This window comes from Gobius niger (genome assembly GCF_951799975.1).
Source record: "Gobius niger genome assembly, chromosome: 1".
NCBI lineage: Eukaryota > Metazoa > Chordata > Actinopteri > Gobiiformes > Gobiidae > Gobius > Gobius niger.
Genome location: NC_136852.1, coordinates 34837977 through 34861437, shown reverse-complemented (window position 1 = coordinate 34861437; position 23461 = coordinate 34837977). Strand labels below are relative to the sequence as shown.

The 23461-nt window shown below is 44.6% G+C and overlaps 1 protein-coding gene across 1 annotated transcript in view; it reads left to right on the top strand.

Annotated features, from left to right (window-relative positions):
- The first annotated feature begins 10926 nt into the window (after window positions 1–10926).
- Window positions 10927–23461, top strand: part of LOC306965285 (WD repeat-containing protein 20) — a 44549-nt gene continuing 32014 nt past the window's right edge. The window contains exons 1-2 of the mRNA XM_079559582.1: window positions 10927–11603; window positions 12704–12886. Of these exons, the coding sequence (XP_079415708.1) occupies window positions 11217–11603; window positions 12704–12886 (570 nt within the window). The 5' untranslated portion in view covers window positions 10927–11216. The remainder of the gene's footprint in view (window positions 11604–12703; window positions 12887–23461) is intronic.

Genomic DNA, 23461 nt, shown 5'->3' with positions numbered 1-23461 from the left:
TGAGCCCCTGGTATTTCTCTAGTTTCACGTGTTCCTTTTTCCTGATGTTGAAGTCTTGGTATTGCTATGTCGACCACAACGGCTTTCCTCTGCTCTTTGTCACCACCACAATGTCCGGTTGGTTCGCCATTACCATTTTGTCTGTCTGTATCTGGAAGTCCCACAGGATCTTGGCTCGGTCATTCTCTACCACCTTTGGAGGTGTTTCCCACTTTGACCTTGGGGTTTCCAGCCCATACTCTGCACAGATGTCCCTGTACACTATACCAGCCACTTGGTTATGGCGCTCCATGTAAGCTTTCCCTGCAGCATCTTACACCCTGCAGTTATGTGCTGGATTGTCTCATTGGCCTCTTTGCACAGTCTACACCTGGGGTCTTGTCTGGTGTGGTAGATCTGGGCCTCTATTGCTCTGGTGCTCAAGGCCTGCTCCTGTGCAGCCATGATGAGCCTCTGTGCTGTCCTTTAGTCCGGCTCTGTCTAGCCATTGGTAGGATTTCTGTATATCAGCCACTTCAGTTATGTTTCGGTGGTACATGCCGTGTAGGGGCTTGTCCTCCCATGACGAGACCTCCAGCATCTCATCTTCTGTTCCCCATTGTCTGAGACATTCACTGAGCACGTCATCTGTTGGAGCCTTGTCCTTGATGTACTTATGGATCTTGGATGTTTCATCCTGGATAGTGGCTCTCACACTCACTAGTCCTCGGCCTCCTTCCTTACGGCTAGCGTACAGTCTCAGAGTGCTGGATTTGGGGTGGAACCCTCCGTGCATGGTTAGGAGCTTTCGCGTCTTAACATCTGTGGTCTGTATCTCATCCTTTGGCAGCTTATTATTCCTGCTGGGTATCTGATTACTGGCAGGGCGTAGCTGTTTATTGCCCGGGACTTGTTCTTGCCATTGAGCTGCTTCTTAGGACCTGCCTTACTCGTTGGAGATATTTGGCCGTAGCCGCTTTCCTTGTCACCTCTTCGAGGTTGCCATTTGCTTGTGGGATTCCGAGGTACTTGTAACTGTCCTCAATGTCTGCTATTGTTCCTTCTGGGAGTGAGACCCCTTTTGTGTGGACTACCTTCCCTCTCACCATCCGACCACACTTCTCTAGTCCGAATGACATCCCAATGTCTGCACTGTATATCCGGGTGGTCTGGATCAGTAAGTCCATATCTCGCTATTTCTTAGCGTACAGCTTGATGTCATCCATGTAGAGGAGGTGACTGATGGTGGCCCCGTTCCTAAGTCGGTATCCATAGCCAGTCTTGTTGATTATTTGGCTGAGGGGGTTCAGACCTATGCAGAACAGCAGTGGGGACAGGGCGTCTCCTTGGAATATGCCACATTTGATGGAGACTTGTACAAGTGGCTTGCCATTGGCTTCAAGGGTGGTTTTCCACAACCTCATCGAGTTTGCAATGAAGGCTGTTAGAGTCCTGTTGATGTTGTATAGCTCCAGGCATTCAATGATCCAAGTATGTGGCATTGAGTCGTAGGCTTTCTTGTAATCAATCCAGGCAGTTCTGCAGTCTCGAACGACTGTTCTGTCTACCAGGAGCTGGTGTTTGGCACCTCTGGTGTCTTTACCGATTCCCTTCTGAGCTGTGCTCATGTATTGATCCATGTGCCTGCTTATCTTTGCCGCTATGGTGCCGGACATGAGCTTCCACGTTGTGGAGAGGCAGGTTATTGGCCGATAGTTGGATGGGACTGTACCCTTTGAGGGATCCTTCAGGATCAGGATTGTGCGCCCTTCGGTTAACCATTCAGGGTGATTCCCATCCCTCAGCAGCTGGTTCATTTGTGCTGCAAAGCGCTCATGGAGTGCCGTGAGTTTCTTAAGCCAGTAGGCGTGTATCATGTCAGGGCCTGGTGCTATCCAGTTTTTCATACCTGAAGCTCTTTCTTGGACGTCTGCCACTGTGATGGTAACTGGATTCTGTTCAGGGAGGTTGCTGTGGTCCTCCCTCAGAGCCACCAGCCACTGTGCATCACTGTTGTGTGCTGCCTCCTTCTCCCATATGCCTTTCCAGTACTGTTCAGTTTCCAGCCTTGATGGGTCTGCTCTGTTATTGTTACCACTTGAGCTAGCCAGCCGCTAGCTATATATATATAGTGGTAAGTCACCCGACTTGCACACTTGCACACTTGCACACAGTAAACCCCGGTTCGAATACCCGTTGGGGAAATGAGCTGCCAGTGTGGGTCCTTAGGCAAGACCCTTCACGCTACTGCCTACCTCATACAATGATGAGAGACAATGAAATGAATGACATGCCAGCTCAGACGTCGCCCGGCCAAACAAGGTCTGCGTCAGGTGCTGGGGAACCAGAGCACCTCGATGTAAAATGGGCTACTGGAACAAGGCGGAAATGGGCGAGATGCGAGAACAGGGCTCTGATGGAATGCTACTACTCCAGTAACCCTAGCCAGAGGGGCTACATGCAGAGGATGTGGGAGAAATGGTTACTTCGAAACCCACAGTCCAAACTCACGGCGAAACAACTAGCTCAGTGTTCCAACATCCACAAACGGCAACTGCTATCACAACTTGATATTGACGAGGTACACCACCAATGCTCCGGCAATGGGGAGCCAGGACACCAGGTCAGAAGGGAGTTAACACCAGCCCCCCCAATGGAGATTGGGTACGAAGCCCCAATAAGTGCCATCACGCTGAATGACGCAGCAACTGACCTGAAAAATAAGATCATGGCAAAAATGTCCAGCAGGCATCCCCGAAGCCAATTACAGAGGCTAGGACAAAATGGTAATGGCAAACCAACCGGACATTGTGGTGGTGGACAAAGAGCAGAGGAAAGCCGTTGTGGTCGACATAGCAATACCAAGCGACTTCAATATCAGGAAAAAGGAACACGAAAAACTAGAGAAATACCAGGGGCTCAGAGAAGAGCTGGAGAAAACCTGGAGGGTGAAGGCATCAGTGGTGCCCGTGGTCGTTGGGGCACTCGGGGCAGTGACCCCCAAACTGGAGGAGTGGCTCCAGCAGATCCAAGGAAATACATCAGACATCTCGGTCTGAGTTTTTAATTATATTTTATATATATATATATATATATATATATATATATATATATATATATATATATATATATATATATATATATATATATATATGATGCACAGTGGCTGGTGGCTCTGAGAGAGGACCACAGCAACCTCCCTGAACAGAATCCAGTTACCATCACAGTGGCAGACGTCCAAGAAAGAGCCTCAGGTATGAAAAATTGGACAGCACCAGGCCCTGACATGATACACGCCTACTGGCTTAAGAAACTCACGGCTCTCCATGAGCGCTTGGCAGCGCAAATGAACCAGCTGCTGAGGGATGGGAATCACCCTGAATGGTTAACCGAAGGGCGCACAATCCTGATCCTGAAGGATCCCTCAAAGGGTACAGTCCCATCCAACTATCGGCCAATAACCTGCCTCTCCACAACGTGGAAGCTCATGTCCGGCACCATAGCGGCTAAGATAAGTAAGCACATGGATCAATACATGAGCACAGCTCAGAAGGGAATCGGTAAAGATACCAGAGGTGCCAAACACCAGCTCCTGGTAGACAGAACAGTCGCTCGAGACTGCAGAACCCGACACACTAACCTGAGCACTGCCTGGATTGATTACAAGAAAGCCTACGACTCAATGCCACATACTTGGATCATTGAATGCCTGGAGCTATACAACATCAACAGGACTCTAAGAGCCTTCATTGCAAACTCGATGAGGTTGTGGAAAACCACCCTTGAAGTCAATGGCAAGCCACTTGCACAAGTCTCCATCAAATGTGGCATATTCCAAGGAGACGCCCTGTCCCCACTGCTGTTCTGCATAGGTCTGAACCCCCTCAGCCAAATAATCAACAAGACTGGCTATGGATACCGACTCAGGAACGGGGCCACCATCAGTCACCTCCTCTACATGGATGACATCAAGCTGTATGCTAAGAATGAGCGAGACATCGGGATATACAGTGCAGACATTGGGATGCCATTCGGACTAGAGAAGTGTGGGCGGATGGTGACTAAGAGAGGGAAGGTAGTCCACACAGAAGGGGTCTCACTCCCAGAAGGAACAATAGCAGACATTGAGGACAGTTACAAGTACCTCGGAATCCCACAAGCAAATGGCAACCTCGAAGAGGTGACAAGGAAAGCGGCTACGGCCAAATACCTCCAACGAGTAAGGCAGGTCCTAAGAAGCCAGCTCAATGGCAAGAACAAGTCCCGGGCAATAAACAGCTACGCCCTACCAGTAATCAGATACCCTGCAGGAATAATAAGCTGGCCAAAGGATGAGATACAGACCACAGATGTTAAGACGCGAAAGCTCCTAACCATGCACGGAGGGTTCCACCCCAAATCCAGCACCCTGAGACTGTACGCTAGCCGTAAGGAAGGAGGCCGAGGACTAGTGAGTGTGAGAGCCACTATCCAGGATGAAACATCCAAGATCCATAAGTACATCAAGGACAAGGCTCCGACAGATGACGTGCTCAGTGAATGTCTCAGACAATGGGGAACAGAAGATGAGGTGCTGGAGGTCCCGTCATGGGAGGACAAGCCCCTACACGGCATGTACCACCGAAACATAACTGAAGTGGCGGATATACAGAAATCCTACCAATGGCTAGACAGAGCCGGACTAAAGGACAGCACAGAGGCACTCATCATGGCTGCACAGGAGCAGGCCTTGAGCACCAGAGCAATAGAGGCCCAGATCTACCACACCAGACAAGACCCCAGGTGTAGACTGTGCAAAGAGGCCAATGAGACAATCCAGCACATAACTGCAGGATGTAAGATGCTGGCAGGGAAAGCTTACATGGAGCGCCATAACCAAGTGGCTGGTATAGTGTACAGGAACATCTGTGCAGAGTATGGGCTGGAAACCCCAAGGTCAAAGTGGGAAACACCTCCAAAGGTGGTCGAGAATGACCGAGCCAAGATCCTGTGGGACTTCCAGATACAGACGGACAAAATGGTAATGGCGAACCAACCGGATATTGTGGTGGTGGACAAAGAGCAGAGGAAAGCCGTTGTGATCGACATAGCAATACCAAGCGACTTCAACATCAGGAAAAAGGAACATGAGAAACTAGAGAAATACCAGGGGCTCAGAGAAGAGCTGGAGAAAACCTGGAGGGTGAAGGCATCAGTGGTGCCCGTGGTCGTTGGGGCACTCGGGGCAGTGACCCCCAAACTGGAGGAGTGGCTCCAGCAGATCCCAGGAAATACATCAGACATCTCGGTCCAGAAAAGTGCAGTTCTAGGAACAGCAAAGATACTGCGCAGAACCCTCAAGCTCCCAGGCCTCTGGTAGAGGACCCGAGCAGGAGGAAAAAGAGAGACCGCCCGCGGAGGGTGAGGAAGAGTTTTTTATATATATATATATATATATATATATATATATATATATATATATATATATATACACTGCTCACAAAAACTTAGGGCACACTCAAAAAACACAATGTAACACCAAGTCAGTTAAATTTCTGGGATATCAGACTGTCCAGTTAGGAAGCCACGCTTATTGTGAATCAATTTCACTTGGTGTTGTGGAAATTAAACAGACAACAGGTGGAAATGAGAGGCAATTAGCAAGATCACTCCAAAAGAGGAATGGTTTTGCAGGTGGTGACCACAGACCATTTCCCTGTCTTCATCCTTTGTACCGTATTTTTGGAACACTTTTGCATTTGTCCAGTGTTCTCACCACTAGAGGCATCATGAGGAGCATCTACAACCCACAGAAGCTGCTCAGGGAGTGATGCTCATCCAAAATGGCACGTCCATTCATGCTGTGGCAAGAAGGTTTGCTGTGTCTCCCAGCGCAGTGTCCAGAGCATGGAGGAGATACCAGGAGACAGGCCAGTACACCAGGAGACCTGGGGGGGCCCGACCGAGGCCAACAACCCAGCAGCAGGACCGCTATCTGCTTATCTGTGCACGGAGAAACAGGACAAGCACTGCCCGAGCCCTACAAAATGACCTCCAGAGGGCCACAAATGTGCATGTTGGTACTCAAATGGTCAGAAACCGACTCCATGAGGGTGGTATGAGGGCGTTGGGCCGGTGCTTACTGCCCAACACCGTGCGGCCCGATTGGCATTTGCCCGAGAACACAGCGATTGGCAGATTGGCCAATGGGGCCCTGTGCTCTTCACGGATGAGAGCAGGTTCACCGTGAGCACATGTGACAGACGTGACAGAGTCTGGAGACGCCCTGGAGAACGTTCTGCTGCTGCAACATCATCCAGCATGACCGGTTTGGTGGTGGGTCGGTGATGGTCTGGGGAGGCATTTCATTGGAGGGCCGCACAGCCCTCCATGTGCGAGCCAGAGGTTCCCCCCTGGCATTGGGGACCGGGTTGAGATCCTCAGACCTATTGTAAGACCATATGCTGGTGCTGTGGGCCCTGGGTTCCTTCTGATGCCTGATAATGCCAGGCCACATGTGGCAAGAGTGTGTCAGCAGGTCCTGCATGATGAAGGTATTGATGTTATGGACTGGCCTGCCCGTTCCCCAGACTTAAATCCAATAGAGCACATCTGGGACATCATGTCTCGGTCCATCCATCAACGCCACGTCGCACCACAGACTGTCCAGGAGCTGACTGATGCTCTAATCCAGGTCTGGGAGGAGATCCCTCAGGAGGACATCCGTGGTCTCATCAGGAGCATGCCCAGGCGTTGTAGGGAGTGCATTCAGGCACGTGGAGGCCACACACACGACTGAGGATGATACAGACTCGTTTGGAAGAATTTCTACAGAATTTGGATCAACCAGTGACCTGATTTGTCACTTTGATTTTGACTATAATTTTGGATCCAGACCTCCAGGGGCTGAGAATTTGATTTCCATTTATCATTCTTATTTTATTTTGTTCTCAACACATTGCCCTACACTATGAATAAAGATTTTCATCCGAAAAATCGCATTGATTGACATCTAGGATGTGTTTTTTGAGTGTGCCCTAAGTTTTTGTGAGCAGTGTATATATATATATATATATATATATATATACACCGTACACATTTGTTTTTTTGCTACATCTTTGATGGGTAGATGTTGTTTTGTAAATAGGGTAGGCATAATAAGCCACAGCTTCAGCCTACACCTTTTCGGTTACCGTCCTTGTCTGTAATGAACTTGCAGTACATACATTTTGTTTTGTTTTGTATCCGAATAAACATTAATTCATTCATGAACATTCATTCATTCACATTGTAAAATGTGAAGTTTTGAACTGCTCTGGAAGAGGAAAGATGAACGTGTTTAATGGAAGTCAATGGGGCTGCTCCACCTGCTGCCATTTTCAAATAAACAATCGTCCACTACAGAAAAGCTATAAATGCAATCAAATCCATATCAATTCTTAACTGTGACACATACAAGGTTCTGAATATAGACAAAGCCTCAGTTCTCCACATATTATTGTTCCAAAATACAATCCCACTGTTGTTTTTTTGTGTAACCATTTTCTCAGTTTGAAACTGGCATTGCAAGGGTTAAAATTCAGAAAATGATTACATGTTTGGTAGTTTTGGAAAAGTATTTTATGTGATTTATGCAAAAAGAAGTCGAGAAAAATATTGAAAAATGTAGATTTAATGGCTGTTTTTAGTGGAAAGTTAAATCTCTCACACCAGTAAAACTACAAATGTAGTCAAACCAAATTTTTGCTCATCTTTGACACATGCAAGGCTCTAAATTCCACAAATTTTAATTCCATTCAAGTCCCAGCGCTATACTATTCATTATTATAAAGATAATGAGGTTTTTCTGTTGTTCTGTAACACAAACTTAGTCTTTGTTTTGAAACTGGCAAACAAAGGGTTAAAACCCCAAATAAACAACATACATTTTTGTTCATTTTTGTTCATTTTTGTTCATTTTTGTTCATTTTTGTTCATTTTTGCACACTAGGGTTGTGAAAGGGTGCTACAGACACAATGGAGAAGTTCACTTGTTAGCATCCTTGTGCACTCAGAGGACACACCAGACTGGTATGAACAGATGCTTAAAGATGCCCATGGTACAAGTGCCATGGGCATCTTTAAGCATGGCTTTGGACCTGCTCCCCAAAGCCAGCAGTGGCTAATGGACTGTTCGTGTGTAGGTCACCTGTTGTTCGTTTAAGTGTCCAGCCGCTGATGCCACGTCTGCCTCATGACCCATTGGCTGTTCGCCAGTTTGCTGAACGTACAGTATAAGTTGTATACCATAGCGAGGATGATGTCACAGGCTGGATGGCCAAAATGACACCCTCTCCCCCCCAGCAAAGAGAATCTGCAATTTGTAAAACACGCAGCATTTATTTATTTAGCATACAATAATGCCACAATGTCTTATTTTGGTAACGCTTTAGAATAACAAGTAACAAGGCTGAACAAAGTGTAACAAGGGGGAACAATGTGTAATAAGGCAGTACAAAGTGTAACAAGGGGGAACAATGTGTAACAAGGCAGAACAAAGTGTAACAAGGGGGAACAATGTGTAACAAGGCAGAACAAAGTGTAACAAGGGGAGAAATGTGTAACAAGGCAGAACAAAGTGTAACAAGGGGAGAAATGTGTAACAAGGCAGAACAAAGTGCAACAAGGGGGAAATGTGTAACAAGGCAGAACAAAGTGTAACAAGGGGGAACAATGTGTAACAAGGCAGAACAAAGTGTAACAAGGGGGAAATGTGTAACAAGGCAGAACAAAGTGTAACAAGGGGAGAAATGTGTAACAAGGCAGAACAAAGTGTAACAAGGGGAGAAATGTGTAACAAGGCAGAACAAAGTGTAACAAGGGGGAAATGTGTAACAAGGCAGAACAAAGTGTAACAAGGGGGAACAAAGTGTAACAAGGGGGAAATGTGTAAGAAGGCAGAACAAAGTGTAACAAGGGGGAACAATGTGTAACAAGGCAGAACAAAGTGTAACAAGGGGGAACAATGTGTAACAAGGCAGAACAAAGTGTAACAAGGGGGAACAATGTGTAACAAGGCAGAACAAAGTGTAACAAGGGGGAACAATGTGTAACAAGGCAGAACAAAGTGTAACAAGGGGGGACAATGTGTAACAAGGCAGAACAAAGTGTAACAAGGGGGAACAATGTGTAACAAGGCAGAACAAAGTGTAACAAGGGGGAACAATGTGTAACAAGGGGGGACAATGTGTAACAAGGCAGAACAAAGTGCAACAAGGGGGAACAATGTGTAACAAGGGGGAACAATGTGTAACAAGGCAGAACAAAGTGTAACAAGGGGGAACAATGTGTAACAAGGCAGAACAAAGTGCAACAAGGGGGAACAATGTGTAACAAGGCAGAACAAAGTGCAACAAGGGGGAACAATGTGTAACAAGGGGGAACAATGTGTAACAAGGCAGAACAAAGTGCAACAAGGGGGAACAATGTGTAACAAGGCAGAACAAAGTGTAACAAGGCAGAACAAAGTGTAACAAGGGGGAACAATGTGTAACAACGCAGAAAAAAGTGTAACAAGGGGGAACAATGTGCAACAAGGGGGAACAATGTGTAACAAGGCAGAACAAAATGTAACAAGGCAGTACTAAGTGTAACTACGTGTCAAGGTGTAGTAAAGATATTCAAAAAGCAATTAATGGTGCCGAGCTAACACATAGTTGCGGCAAAAGGGAATGTGGTTTTAGAAATTGTGCATTAATTTTAATGTTGCGGGACAAGAATGTTACTGTTGTGAAAGTGAAGACATGACTCCATTTTTACTGATTGTTGTTTATTTTTTTAGTGAGACACTATTGCCTGTAGCAAGCAGAAACAAGAGTGAATGAAAAATGAAGAGAGAACTAATAAGTCTCCAAAAATGATCACACTATCAAAGTGCATGTGTACCATAAGTACATGTGATATGATGATGCAGTGGTTAGTGCTTTTGCTTCACAGCTAGAAAGTCCCGGGTTCAATTCCTAAGTCAGACGGAGCCTTTCTGTGCAGATGTGTATGTTTTTTTCCTGAGCCAACAGAGGTTTCCTCCTGTTTCCCCGACAACTACAAACAATAGGCTGCTCATCAGCACAGAAAGGCTCCGTCTGACTTAGAAATGATGATTAAGCATGATCATTTTTGTACACTTGTTCTTTTTTTTCTCTGTTCACTCATGCCTCTGCTTGTTACATGTAATTACATGTTTAATTACTTTCAATATAAAAAATAAATAAAGAACAATCAATAAAAATGCCTGGGGTCATGTTTTCACTTTCACCACAGTAATACTGTCTTGCAACATTAAAACGTATGCACATAATACCACATTCCCTTTTGCCACCTCTCTCTGATAGCTCAGCACTAATTGTTCCGTTTCATTCATACCGTATTGGCTTGGCGGCTTTGTTATGATTGTATGATGTTACATTTGAATGAAAAAAAAAAAAAAAAGAATATTAATACCTTGACACGATGTTACACATTGCTACATGTTGTACTGCCTTGTTACACATTGTTCCCCCTTGTTAAACATGTAAGAGTACCTGTACTTACATGGGTAATTACTTTCTTGTTACCCCGTACTTACACCTGGAACGCGGGCTGTATTCTAAAGCGTTACCCTTATTTTTAACTGGTTACCCTGAAAATACTATTTTCTGAAGCTTTATTAGTCTGGTCATTTGCTCGGACGGTCGCACCACCTGACATTTTAGGGGTTTGAGTTGTGAAAACATAAAACAATATTTATTATTGAAATGTGATGAAAATTATTTTTATTATTATTAAATTATATTTAAACGAAATATAACACTCGGACACAATAATATGCACGTCATGTCAATGACCCAAAATAATAGGCTGTATGTGATCCGAGGGCTTCGTGGTGAAGAGTTTGATCAGGGCAGTTCACAAGAGTGACAGTAAACAGTGGCACGCAGCATCACGCAGCACCACGCAGCATCACGCAGCATCACGCATCACGCACAGAAGCACGCGCTCCACTGGCTGCGTGAGGCTGAGGGGCCGAGAGGAAGAGGATGCTGCTGACTCCGGCTCACAGACGCTCCATGCCCGAGTCTGGTGTTGGGAGACGGCAGCAGAAAGATGCGCTGTGGTGGAGCAGCTGTAAAAGTCAGCCCAGCTGAGCACGCTGCTTTTATCTGCGTCTTTCTTTGCTTTAGCTGCTATTATTTCCAGGTCAAATCTCAGTTTCCTGTGCGGCTTGTTTGTAGCTGCTAAAAATGGCCGGAGATGGCGGCGCACTGAAAGATATCAATGAGATCAAATCCCAGTTCCGCACCAGAGAGGGTTTCTACAAGCTGCTCACCCTCTCGGACTCTCAGCAGCGAGGAGGCCTGCCGCGGGGGCCCACCGCAGGAACAACGCTTGGGCCAGTGGCGGGGGCCGGGGCCATCCCCGGTGGAGGGGTCGGACTGCTGCAGGGGCCAGGGACAGCCGCGTCCTCCTCCTCCAACGCCGGAGCCAGCTCCTCTCCTGCGGGCTTCCTGCCTCCTGTTCGTGTCTCCATGGTCAAGCTCCAGCCCGAGGATCCTGGTGAGGAGTCCGAGCGGGTGTGCTTCAACATCGGCCGGGAGCTCTACTTCTACACGTACACCAACATCAAGAAGGTGAGCTCCCCGGTCCCACCGCGCAGACCTCCGCGGAGCCCGTTAGCCTAGCGAGCTAGCCCTGACCGGTGCTACCGCCGGTAACCGTTAGGTCTCATTCATACTTCATAAGACGCAAGAACTTTGTTCTTACACAGAGCTGCAAGAACAGAATGAAGTATTTTTGTCTTGTAACCATAGAAACGTGGTGTAAGAGGGGTGTGCAGTGGGGACAGGGGGCGTAATGTAAGGACGGGGGTGTGCGATGGGGATAGGGTTGTGTAGGGGTGTAATGTGAGGATGGGTGTATGATGGGGATAGGGTTGTGTAGGGGTGTAATGTGAGGATGGGGTATGAGGTTTGTAGGTGTGTACTGTGAGGATGGGGGTGTATGATGGGGATAGGGGGTGTGTAGGGGTGTAATGTGAGGATGGGGTATATGATGGGTATGGGGGTGTGTAGAGGGTGTAATGTGAGGACAGGGGGTGTACGCTGGGGATGGGGTGTGTAGGGGTGTAATGTGAGGATGGGGTATGAGGTTTGTAGGGGTGTAATGTGAGTATGGGGGGGTGTATGATGGGGATAGGGGTGTGTAGGGGTGTAATGTGAGGATGGGGGGGTGTATGATGGGGATAGGGGTATATAGGGGTGTAATGTGAGGATGGGGGTGTACGATGGGGATAGGGGGTGTATAGGGGGTGTAATGTGAGGATGGGGGTGTACAATGGGTATGGGGATGTGTAGAGGGTGTAATGTGAGGACAGGGGGTGTACGCTGGGGATGGGGTGTGTAGGGGTGTAATGTGAGGATGGGGTGTATGATGGGTATAGGGGTGTGAAGGGGGTGTAATGTGAGGATGGGGTATGAGGTTTGTAGGGGTGTAATGTGAGTATGGAGGGGTGTATGATGGGGATAGGAGGTGTGTAAGGGGTGTAATGTGAGGATGGGGTATACAATGGGTATAGGGGGTGTGTAGAGGGTGTAATGTGAGGACGGGGGGTGTACGATGGGGATAGGAGGTGTGGGGTAAAATGTGAGGACGGGGGTGTATGATGGGGATGGGGGGGTGTATGGGTTACGGATGTAGGGCGTTCTCACGGCACAGTAACTTGTCTCTGCAGGCTGTGGACCTGAGCAAGCCCATCGACAAACGTATCTACAAAGGCACGCAGCCCACCTGCCACGACTTTAACCAGTACTCAGCCAGCGCTGAGAGTGTGGCCCTCATCGTGGGCTTCTCTGCAGGACAGGTCCAATACCTGGATCCCATCAAGAAGGAGACCAGCAAACTCTTCAACGAGGAGGTAATGTTCCCTGTACTGTACTGTAAGCACACCTGTGTACAACGAGGCGCCAGGGCATCTACGATTAATCAGGGTCGACAACAGGCAGGAGTTAGCTCAGGTCCATTAATGAACATTCACACCTTGAACGATCACATCACTTTGTTGGAAGTTATCTGTAACGAGCACATACTATACACACGCCATCTTTGGAATCATCCATACATGGCCATGTTTGAAGAAGCCAGAGACTCGGAGAGGAGCAAAGTGCGAAAACAGCCCATAAATACTTCACAAAAGGATGCTAACCAGGAAGATTCATGCTTCATATGCTAACTTCATAGAAATAAAAAGAAGTGGCGTTCGACCCTTACGTATGAAGACAGTTAGCAAGCTTTTCAGTGTCCGTTAGCCTGCTTAGTGTAGTGTTCCTATAGCCGTTGGCATCAGCCCCCAACATCGCAAATTATGAACCATCCATGGTCAACCATCGCACCACATTTAGAAGAAAATAGAAATTATTAATGAATGTACAGACCTTTGGAGATTTTACTTTAGATACGTATGAATAAAAGTGTCCTCTGAGCTAAATGCTAAATCACATTCATGTTTAGGTTGGACACACGCATCATCTTATGATATGCTCATGAGTCATCAGTGTTGGAAATAACAGCGCTTATAAATAATGGCGTTAGTAACTTGGTTAGATAGAGAGATGTGAGGTGCAGGAGCTGCTGCGTGTTTGTGGAGTTTATACAAGTCCTCTGTGATGTGGGTAAGTCAGCGCATTGAGCGCAGGTGTTTATTTAACTTTGTGCTTCATCTATCGTAGTTCATAAATGGGCACAGGCGCTGACATTATATGTCCTGATTTATTGCACGTTTAGTTTTGTTTGGTCATTATTGCAGTGCCACTGCATTCGCTGGGCTGTAGCCATTGCATTCTGAGTTTGCTGTGTCGGTGTCAGTGGTTTGAGCTCTGTGTCATAGGCTGTGTCTGAAACCATCAAATTATAGCCACTAAGCACTAACACTAGCAACTAACTCCTTAACCTTTCATGGGTCGACTGTTAGATCTCTATGCAGTTAGTGAACTAGAGCTTCAGCAGCATTTGAACAATCCGTCCGTCCTTAAACAGGGGAAGGGGAAGTGACATCACCAACAGCTGCTTTTCTTCTTCTTTAAAGTTATTGGTGGAGTGCAGGCCAAACAAAAGTGCATGTCGCCCCCTACTGTGTCCAACAACAACATAGTGTCCAAACAAAGACATTTAAGGAGAAAAAAAAAGTGTTATTTTATTTCAACAGCTGTTTCATAAAGCTACAGTAGCAAATGATCCATGTGGCTTAAGTTTCTACTAAATGAAAACAAAAGCATTTAATCCGTTTCCTGAGTTTACTCTTTAACACTGACATGTGACTGAGCTGTGGGGACGACAACATGGATTTATCACTTTTATAAAGTTTGGCTTGAGCAGAATCTTATTTTTTTATTATTGATTGACTGCGGAATTAATGGTTTTCATGTTCTTTATTATTATTCATCTTCCATCTTTTTCCCGATTTTCTAGAGCTTTCAGCACTTTCATGCTTTGTGCAATTTATGCAAGTTATGCATCAAAACGTTCCGCATGTTGAGGAGAAGGTGCTATTACTTTTAGGACTTCTGCAACTTACGGTTTTTCCTTAATCGGCCAAAATGTCGGAGATTTTTCCCATTGACTTATAATGGGGCTGCCGCAAATCCATGCTTTTCTGCACTTTTTTCTGCATTTTATGCAATTTCTGCACTTTGTGCAGGTTCAGCTTCTGCAACTTGTGGGTTTTGAGAAAAAATTGGCCTTCTGCAGTTTTCCAGTTTTTTTATACGGGAGTTTGAAATTTTTGCATTGGTGTGTATGTGCGAATCCAGCCAATGGGGAGACTCCAGGCCTTTCAGCCATTTGTGCAGCTTCTGCCAATCAAGCACTTTCAACAGTTTGACCAGTTTATGGAATATAAAAGTTTATGCAATATTAACAATTTATGCAAATTAACCCATTCATGCATTTTACCACTTTATGCAGTTTATACAGTTTATGCAACATGACATTATATGCATTTTACCAGTTTATGCAAATTTGATTATGCAATTTGAAGAGTTTATGCAATTTCTGCATTCGCTTCCCGCATTTCCGCAGTCAATCGCAATGGCGCAGCCATTGCATTTCTAGTTATTATTAGGCCCGAGCGGCCTGGCAGGGCTCGGGCCTATTGTAATTGTACGGCAGTGCGCGGAGCGCACTGAAGAAAGACGTGCGCGTAGCGCACGTCCCGAAAAGAGCGCGCAGCGCTCAAGAAACAGAGCGCGGAGCGCTCCCCATGCATTAGACAGTAATGGGGGGACTCCCGGCACCACGCCCTGTCCGGTGAAATAGGCGTGTGCCGCGAAAGCGGCACATTTGTAACTGCTCGTGTGAAAAAAGGTGAAAAATCCAGTGAAGGCGCAACATTGACAAGAAAGTAGTCGATGACGAGCGCAACGCGCTCGTCATCGACCATGGCCACTTCCCAATGCCCAAAACACCACTAGAGTGACTCAGGGCATTGAGGCCTATCCAATGATATAGGTGTTTGCCGCGAAAGCGGCATATTTGTTGTTGCTCTTAAAAAAATATGAAAAAAAAACGCATTAAGAAACATTGACAGAGAAGAGATAAAATACGAGCGCAACGCGCTCGTAATTGACAATGAACCTCACGGGTGGATTACTGGACGTGAGACCTTTCCGACGATGCGCATATGTGCCGCCGCAGGCGGCGCTATATTGTTATTGTAAGGGTTTTTCTTATTATTCTTATTATTTTTCCTCTCCCCCAGAAATCCACTTTCCCACTGACGAAAAGTCCTGAATTTTTGCCCAAAATTCAATTCGGTGAAAAGAAAAAACTTCACATCTCCGAAATTCAAAAATTCAAAAAAATGGCGCGTCAGCGCCCCCTAGAAAATCAAGTTTACATTGCGCCCTATGGCAAGACCCGAAAACCCCTAAAAGTTTAGTTCGTCGTAGACGAAAAAAATTCGGCACAGTGATTGGTCACATGAAGCCAAAAAAAAAACCATATTACGCGGTTGCTAGGCAACCATCTGTATGGTGGCCATATTGGCTAGAAGAGCAACGTGGCGCCAAAGGCGCCATTTCGTGCCCTCGCATTTGAACGAACTCGTCCTAGGGCGTTGAACGCAGCGACTCCCCGGTCGCTCCAGATCATCTACACATGTGGGGCATTAAAAGTTATTAAAAACTTTCTAATAGGATTTCAGGTTTTGTCATGGCAACGCCATGAATTTTGCGTTCGTTTTCGGCGTTCGCCGTCGCCTTCGAAGAGTCAAAACTCGCACATACTGTGGCCGATTTTACTGTAACTTGAATCGTTGGTCGAGTCGTCGGCCCCGGATGTTTTGATATGGGAATTTTGAAAATGGGCGCGATAGCGCCCCCTGCAGAGCACCAAATAAAAATGAATTGAAAAAAAAAGTGAATTTTGTCGTAGACAAGTAAAATTTGGTACAGACATCCGTCACGTGACCCCGATTAAAAAAGTCAATGATGGCCACGCCCATTCTCCCACCGTGTTGCCATGGCAACGACCCGATATCAAGTTTGGCGTAGCCAAACCAAAATTGGTACACACGTGCGTCATGACTGTCCGAACAAAAAAGTACATTACGTGGTTGCTAGGCAACCAACAGGAAGTCGATCATTTTGGGAAACATCGAGTGATCTGGCGCCAAAGGCGCCATGGCGTGCCCTCGCATTTGAACGAACTCGTCCTAGGGCGTTGAACGCAGCGACTCCCCAGTCGCTCCAGATCATCTACACAAGTGGAACATCAAAAGTTATTAAAAACTTTCTAATAGGATTTCCGGTTTTGTCATGGCAACGCCATGAATTTGGCGTTTGTTTTCGGCGCTCGCCATTACCTTTGAAGAGTCATAACTCGCACATACTGTGGCCAATTTCTGCATAACTTCAACCATTGGTCGAGTCGTCGGCCCCGGATGTTTTGATATAGGAATTTTGAAAATGGGCGCGATAGCACCCCCTGCAGAGCACCGAATAAAAATGAATGAAGAATAAAAGTGAACTTTGTCGTAGACAAATAAAATTTGGCACAGACATCTGTCACGTGACCCCGATCAAAAAAGTCAATAATGGCCACGCCCCTTTTCCCACCGCGTTGCCATGGCAACAACCCAAAGTCAACTGAGGTGCAGCCAAACCAAAATTGTTACACATGTGCGTCATGACTGTACAAACAAAAAAGTACACCACATGGTTGCTAGGCAACCAACAGGAAGTCGGCGATTTTCGGTAAATTGAGTGATCTCACTTTCATGCCCTCAAATTTAAACTAACTTGTCCTAGGGCGTTGAATGCAGCGACACCCCGGTCACTCCAGATCATCTACACAAGTGGGACATTGAAAGTTGTTGCAGCGCCCCCTGCAGAGCACCAAATAAAAATGAATGAAGAAAAAAAGTGAACTTTGTCGTAGATTTAAAAAAAATTGGCACAGACATCCGTCACATGACCCTGATCAAAAAATTCAAAGACGGCCACACCCCATATCCCACTGTGTTGCCATGGCAACGACTCTGTGTAAACTTTGGTGTGTCAAACCACAATTGGTACACACATGTGTCATGACTGTCGGAATAAAAAAGTACATTACAGGGTTGCTAGGCAACCAACAGAAAGTTGGCCATTTTGAATAAATCGAGTGACCTGGTGCCGAAGGCGCCATTTCTTTGCTCTTTTATAAACTCCACCGAGAGTGGCAGCGACATTATAACCACTCCACATCATCTATGCAAAGTTTAATTGGAAAATGGGCGGGTAGGGAGTGGCAACGCCCTCGGTTATTGTGGTGGCAACTGGCCAACGGGCAAGAGCCATTCAATGCCATTTTGTGCAGATGCAAAAGGTTGTCAGTATGTTTTCCTGAACATAACTTTGTTGCACCCAAACCAAATGATGTGCATACGAGCATCATAACAAACTCAACCTAAAGTACATTTAGGAGGCCAATACACATGCGCACAAATAATTTCAGAATTATCCTGCCATTTATTCGGCAACAAAAGTTAGAGCTGTCCAGTTCAGCACCACAAAGCAATGTGTTCTATTGTTTACCAGACTGTTCAAATACAACTCGTCATAATTTGAAATCATTACATTATAGTAATAAAAACACGTTACACGAAAATTTGCTGATATCAATTGACTCAAATAATTGAAGATGTTGGTTTTTAATAGTGTTGCACTGTAAATCTAATCAAACGCTAGCCATATGGATGCAATGACAATCATGTCATTATAATTCTGTCCTCACCCTAGGTTCCATCGTCTTTCTTTTTTATGCACTCTGTACCTGTATAGCACCTGAGGGCAGTGATGACTGTTTTGTAAATGTGCTTCAAAAATAAATTTGACCTTCACCTTGACCCTTGAAAATTCACAAAACCAGTGAACTATTTGTTGTTGTATGAGGATCAGGATATCAAAGCAGAATGTTACCTTCTTCTCCTGGGTTCAGTTCACGTGGGTTGATGTCCATCAATACTTGATTTTCCCGTCTAGCCCTCAGTAATGCAATGGATTTCATTAAGTAGATATCTGTGTCTACACAATGTAATTCCTAGACTTGTCCAAATGTATAGTTCAGTTTACATTGTCTTTAATACATACATTGACTTGTCATAATTGCTCACTAAACACACGCCACCCCGCCAGACCCGAAATGATTGAAATTTCCCACTTGTTTAAAATAAGAGCAGGAAGCTGGTCTGAACCTGGACAAAACAAGTACTACACAAAGATTAAACATGGACTAAACTTGGACTAAACCTGGTCCAAACCAAAACTACAACTGGACTAAACCAGGAGTGGATTAAACCTGGACGAAACAGGGCTCATGTTGAGAAGAAATGTGCATTGGCACATTGTGTACATAGACAATATGCTTCTGATATAGGGGCCAAAATATATATTTCGAACAAAAAACAAATCAGGATTCAATGAATCAACCTTTGCTAAAAAAAAAAAAAAAAATGTATTTGGACCTCAGTCAAATTTAATTCAGGACCCCTGGCTTAATGTATATATCCATTAATGTTCATTTAGCTTTACACATTCAACAAAACAATGAAAAAAGAGGGAAAAATGCACACACACATATCTTTTAGCAGGTTTATTTACTTTTCATTTAGGTAGTGAATTTAAATGCAACACATGAAAAAAAGGGACACACATTCATATAGTTTTCACAGCAAAATTTTATTCAATAAAAAGGTAATAAGAAAATGGGGAAACTGAAGATACATTATTTGAAAATAACTTTTAATTTTGGCTTTTACAAAATTAATCATCCAAACATGAACTATATACATCTAAATTGCAAATCTATGTTAAGTAAGAAAAACAAAACAAGTAAAATACTAAAGAGAACTAGACATTAATAGAAATCAATTAAACAATTTTACAAAACCATGTTTAAATATATTTATTTAAAATGTATGAGAAAGTATCTTTGAACAGTAGATTACAATTAATGAGATAAATAAGAATGATTGCAATAAGAATTATGTTAGAACTACTATTTACAACTACTATTATAATAATATTCATTATTCAAAATACTATTATTACAATTATTATAACTATTATGACTATTATTATTATTTACATGTTAATGTTAATATTTAATATTATGGATTAACCTAAATGTTTGATTGAACTAATTTATCCCTCTCTAAGCTAACCTTGAGCAACAGTGGCGAGGAAAAACTCCCTTTAACGGCCAGAAACCTCGGACAGACCCCGGCTCAAGGTGGGTCGTCTGTCTCGACCAAGGAGAGACCAAAGGGTCTAAAGCTGGACCAAAGGAGGACCACATAAAAGAAAGGAAACGGAGAAAGGACTGAAGAAGACTAAAGAGTCTAAATAGGACCAGAAAATGAAGAAAGGAGGAACAAACAAACATCAGACCAAAGGGTCAAAGCCAGACCCATCCAGACCAAAGAGTCTAAATAGGACCACACTAAAGAGGGGAAATAAATAAGACCAACACAAGCACCGCACCAGACCAACACAAGCACCACACCAGACCAACACAAGCACCACACCAGACCAACACAAGCACCTCACCAGCCCAACACAAGCACCTCACCAGCCCAACACAAGCACCACACCAGCCCAACACAAGCACCACACCAGACCAACACAAGCACCTCACCAGCCCAACACAAGCACCTCACCAGCCCAACACAAGCACCACACCAGCCCAACACAAGCACCACACCAGACCAACACAAGCACCACACCAGACCAACACAAGCACCACACCAGCCCAACACAAGTACCACACCAGACCAACACAAGCACCACACCAGCCCAACACCAGCCCAACACAAGCACCACACCAGCCCAACACAAGTACCACACCAGACCAACACAAGCACCACACCAGCCCAACACCAGCCCAACACAAGCACCACACCAGCCCAACACAAGCACCACACCAGCCCAACACCAGCCCAACACAAGCACCACACCAGCCCAACACAAGCACCACAGCAGACCAACACAAGCACCACAGCAGACCAACACAAGCACCACACCAGACCAACACAAGCACCGCACCAGCCCAACACAAGCACCACACCAACACAAGCACCACAGCAGACCAACACAAGCACCACACCAACACAAGCACCTCACCACACCAACACAAGCACCACAGCAGACCAACACAAGCACCACAGCAGACCAACACAAGCACCACAGCAGACCAACACAAGCACCACACCAACACAAGCACCTCACCAGCCCAACACAAGCACCACAGCAGACCAACACAAGCACCACACCAACACAAGCACCACAGCAGACCAACACAAGCACCACACCAACATAAGCACCTCACCAGCCCAACACAAGCACCACACCAGCCCAACACAAGCACCACAGCAGACCAACACAAGCACCACACCAACACAAGCACCACAGCAGACCAACACAAGCACCACACCAACACAAGCACCACAGCAGACCAACACAAGCACCACACCAACACAAGCACCTCACCAGCCCAACACAAGCACCACAACAGCCCATCACAAGCACCACAGCAGACCAACACAAGCACCACACCAACACAAGCACCACACCAACACAAGCACCTCACCAGACCAACACAAGCACCACAGCAGACCAAAAGAACTACACCAGACCAAAAAAAGCACTAAACTAGACTAACAGAAGCACTACACCAGGACAAAACAAGCATCTGATCAAACCAAAACAAAAACCAGACCAAAAGGAAGCACTACACCAGACTAAAAGAAGCACTACACCAGAATAAAAGAAGCACTACACCAGAATAAAAGCACTACACCAGACCAAAAAAACACTACCAGACTAAAAAAAGCACCACACCAGACCAAAACAAGCAACAGGCCAGACTATACCAGAATAAAAGAACTACACCAGACCAAAAAAAACACTAAACCAGACTAAAAAAAGTACCACACCAGACCAAAACAAGCACCAGACCAGACAAAAAGCACTACACCAGACCAGAAGCAGAACACAACAGCAGACCAAAACACGCATTACACAAAACAAGCATTACACCAAAACTAGTCTAACCCTGATCAAATCAAACCAACCATAATCCTCATCGTAATAAAAATTGTCCATAATCGACAAAATCTAGATAACATCACCTTCAAAGCACCAAACTCCAAAGGCATTCACATGATAAGGTATAAACATGATGGTATATAAACATGATAATTATAAACGTGATAATGTAATCACTATCTACTACTCAAACATGATCATGCATGATAATGTATAAACAAGATAATCCATTAAGGCTCATTCATACTTAACAAGACGCAAGAACATATTGTTCTTGCACCCTGAGCTGCAGAACAAAATGCCATGGAACTGTCCTCAGTTAGAAAACGCTTCCATGGTTTCAAGGCAAAAGTGACTTCATTTTGTTCTGCAGCTCAGAGTGCAAGAACAAGAAGTTATTGCGCCTTGTGAAGTATGAATGAGCCTCTACACATGATAATGTATCAGTATCTACTACTCAAACATGATCACGCATGATAATGTATAAACATAATAATAAATAAACATGATAATGAATAAACATGATAATGTAATCAGTACCTACTAATCAAACATGATCATGCATGATAATATATAAACAAGATAATGTATTAAGGCTCATTCATACTTAAGATGCAAGAACTTCTTGTTCTTGCACCCTGAGTTGCAGAACAAAATGAAGTCATTAGTGCCTTGTTGCCATGGAACTGTCCTCAGTTAGAAAACATTTCCATGGTTGCAAGGCAAAAGTGACTTCATTTTGTTCTGCAGCTCAGAGTGCAAGAACAAGAAGTTCATGTGTCTTGTGAAGTATGAATGAGCCCTTAGACATGATAATGTATCAGTATCTACTAATCAAACATGATCATGCATGACAATGTATAAACATGATTATGAATAAACATGATAATGTAATCAGTATCTACTAATCAAACATGATCATACATGACAATGTATAAACATGATAATGTACTAAGGCTCATTCATACTTCACAAGATGCAAGAACTTCTTGTTCTTGCACCCTGAGCTGCAGAACAAAATGAAGTCATTATTGCCTTAACCATGGAACTGTCCTCAGTAAAAAAACGCTTCCATGGTTAAAAGGCAAAAGTGACTTCACTTAGTTCTGCAGCTCAGAGTGCAAGAAAAAGTTATTGCGTCTTATGAAGTATGAATGAGCTTTTAGACATGATAATGTAATCAGTACATACTACTACTCAAACATGATCACGCATGATAATGTATAAACATGATAATGAATAAATATGATAATGTATTAACATGATTATGTAATCAATATCTACAACTTAAACATGATCTTGCATGACCAACAGCAACACATAATCTAGTCCGTCAAATACTTAAAAGAACATGCAATCCCTTCGTGATCAGAGAAATATGTTGGCACCACTACAGAGTGAACTTCAAACTGTGTTGTTTTGACATATATATGGTCAATTAAGGTCCCTCTCTCGGTTGTAGGAGAGTCAACATACTGAATATAGCCTCTATCAAGCATCAATTTGGACAATTTGGAAGATTTCAGTATGTCCTCATTAAAGTCTCCCACAATAACAATGGTTTCACTCTTAGACTGTAGCCAATTAAATAGCCTCTTCAGGTTTTTGATGAACAAAGACATGGCATAAGATGGGGGACGATAAATCACAACAACTAAAATATTGAAAGCCTGATTATTATATGCTATACATTCCAAATCAAAATGAGGTACTGTGACATCATATGCCCCATTTACATCACAGTACACGCCAACTCCCCCATGTTGTTGGCCACATAACTCTACAAGTGCTGGATTGGTGCTACTATTGTAACTATCACTACGGGACCGACTATGAAATAGGAAATTATCAATTTGCACCGTGTCTAAACACGAGTCAGCACTTAGCCATGTCTCTGTTACAGCAATGCA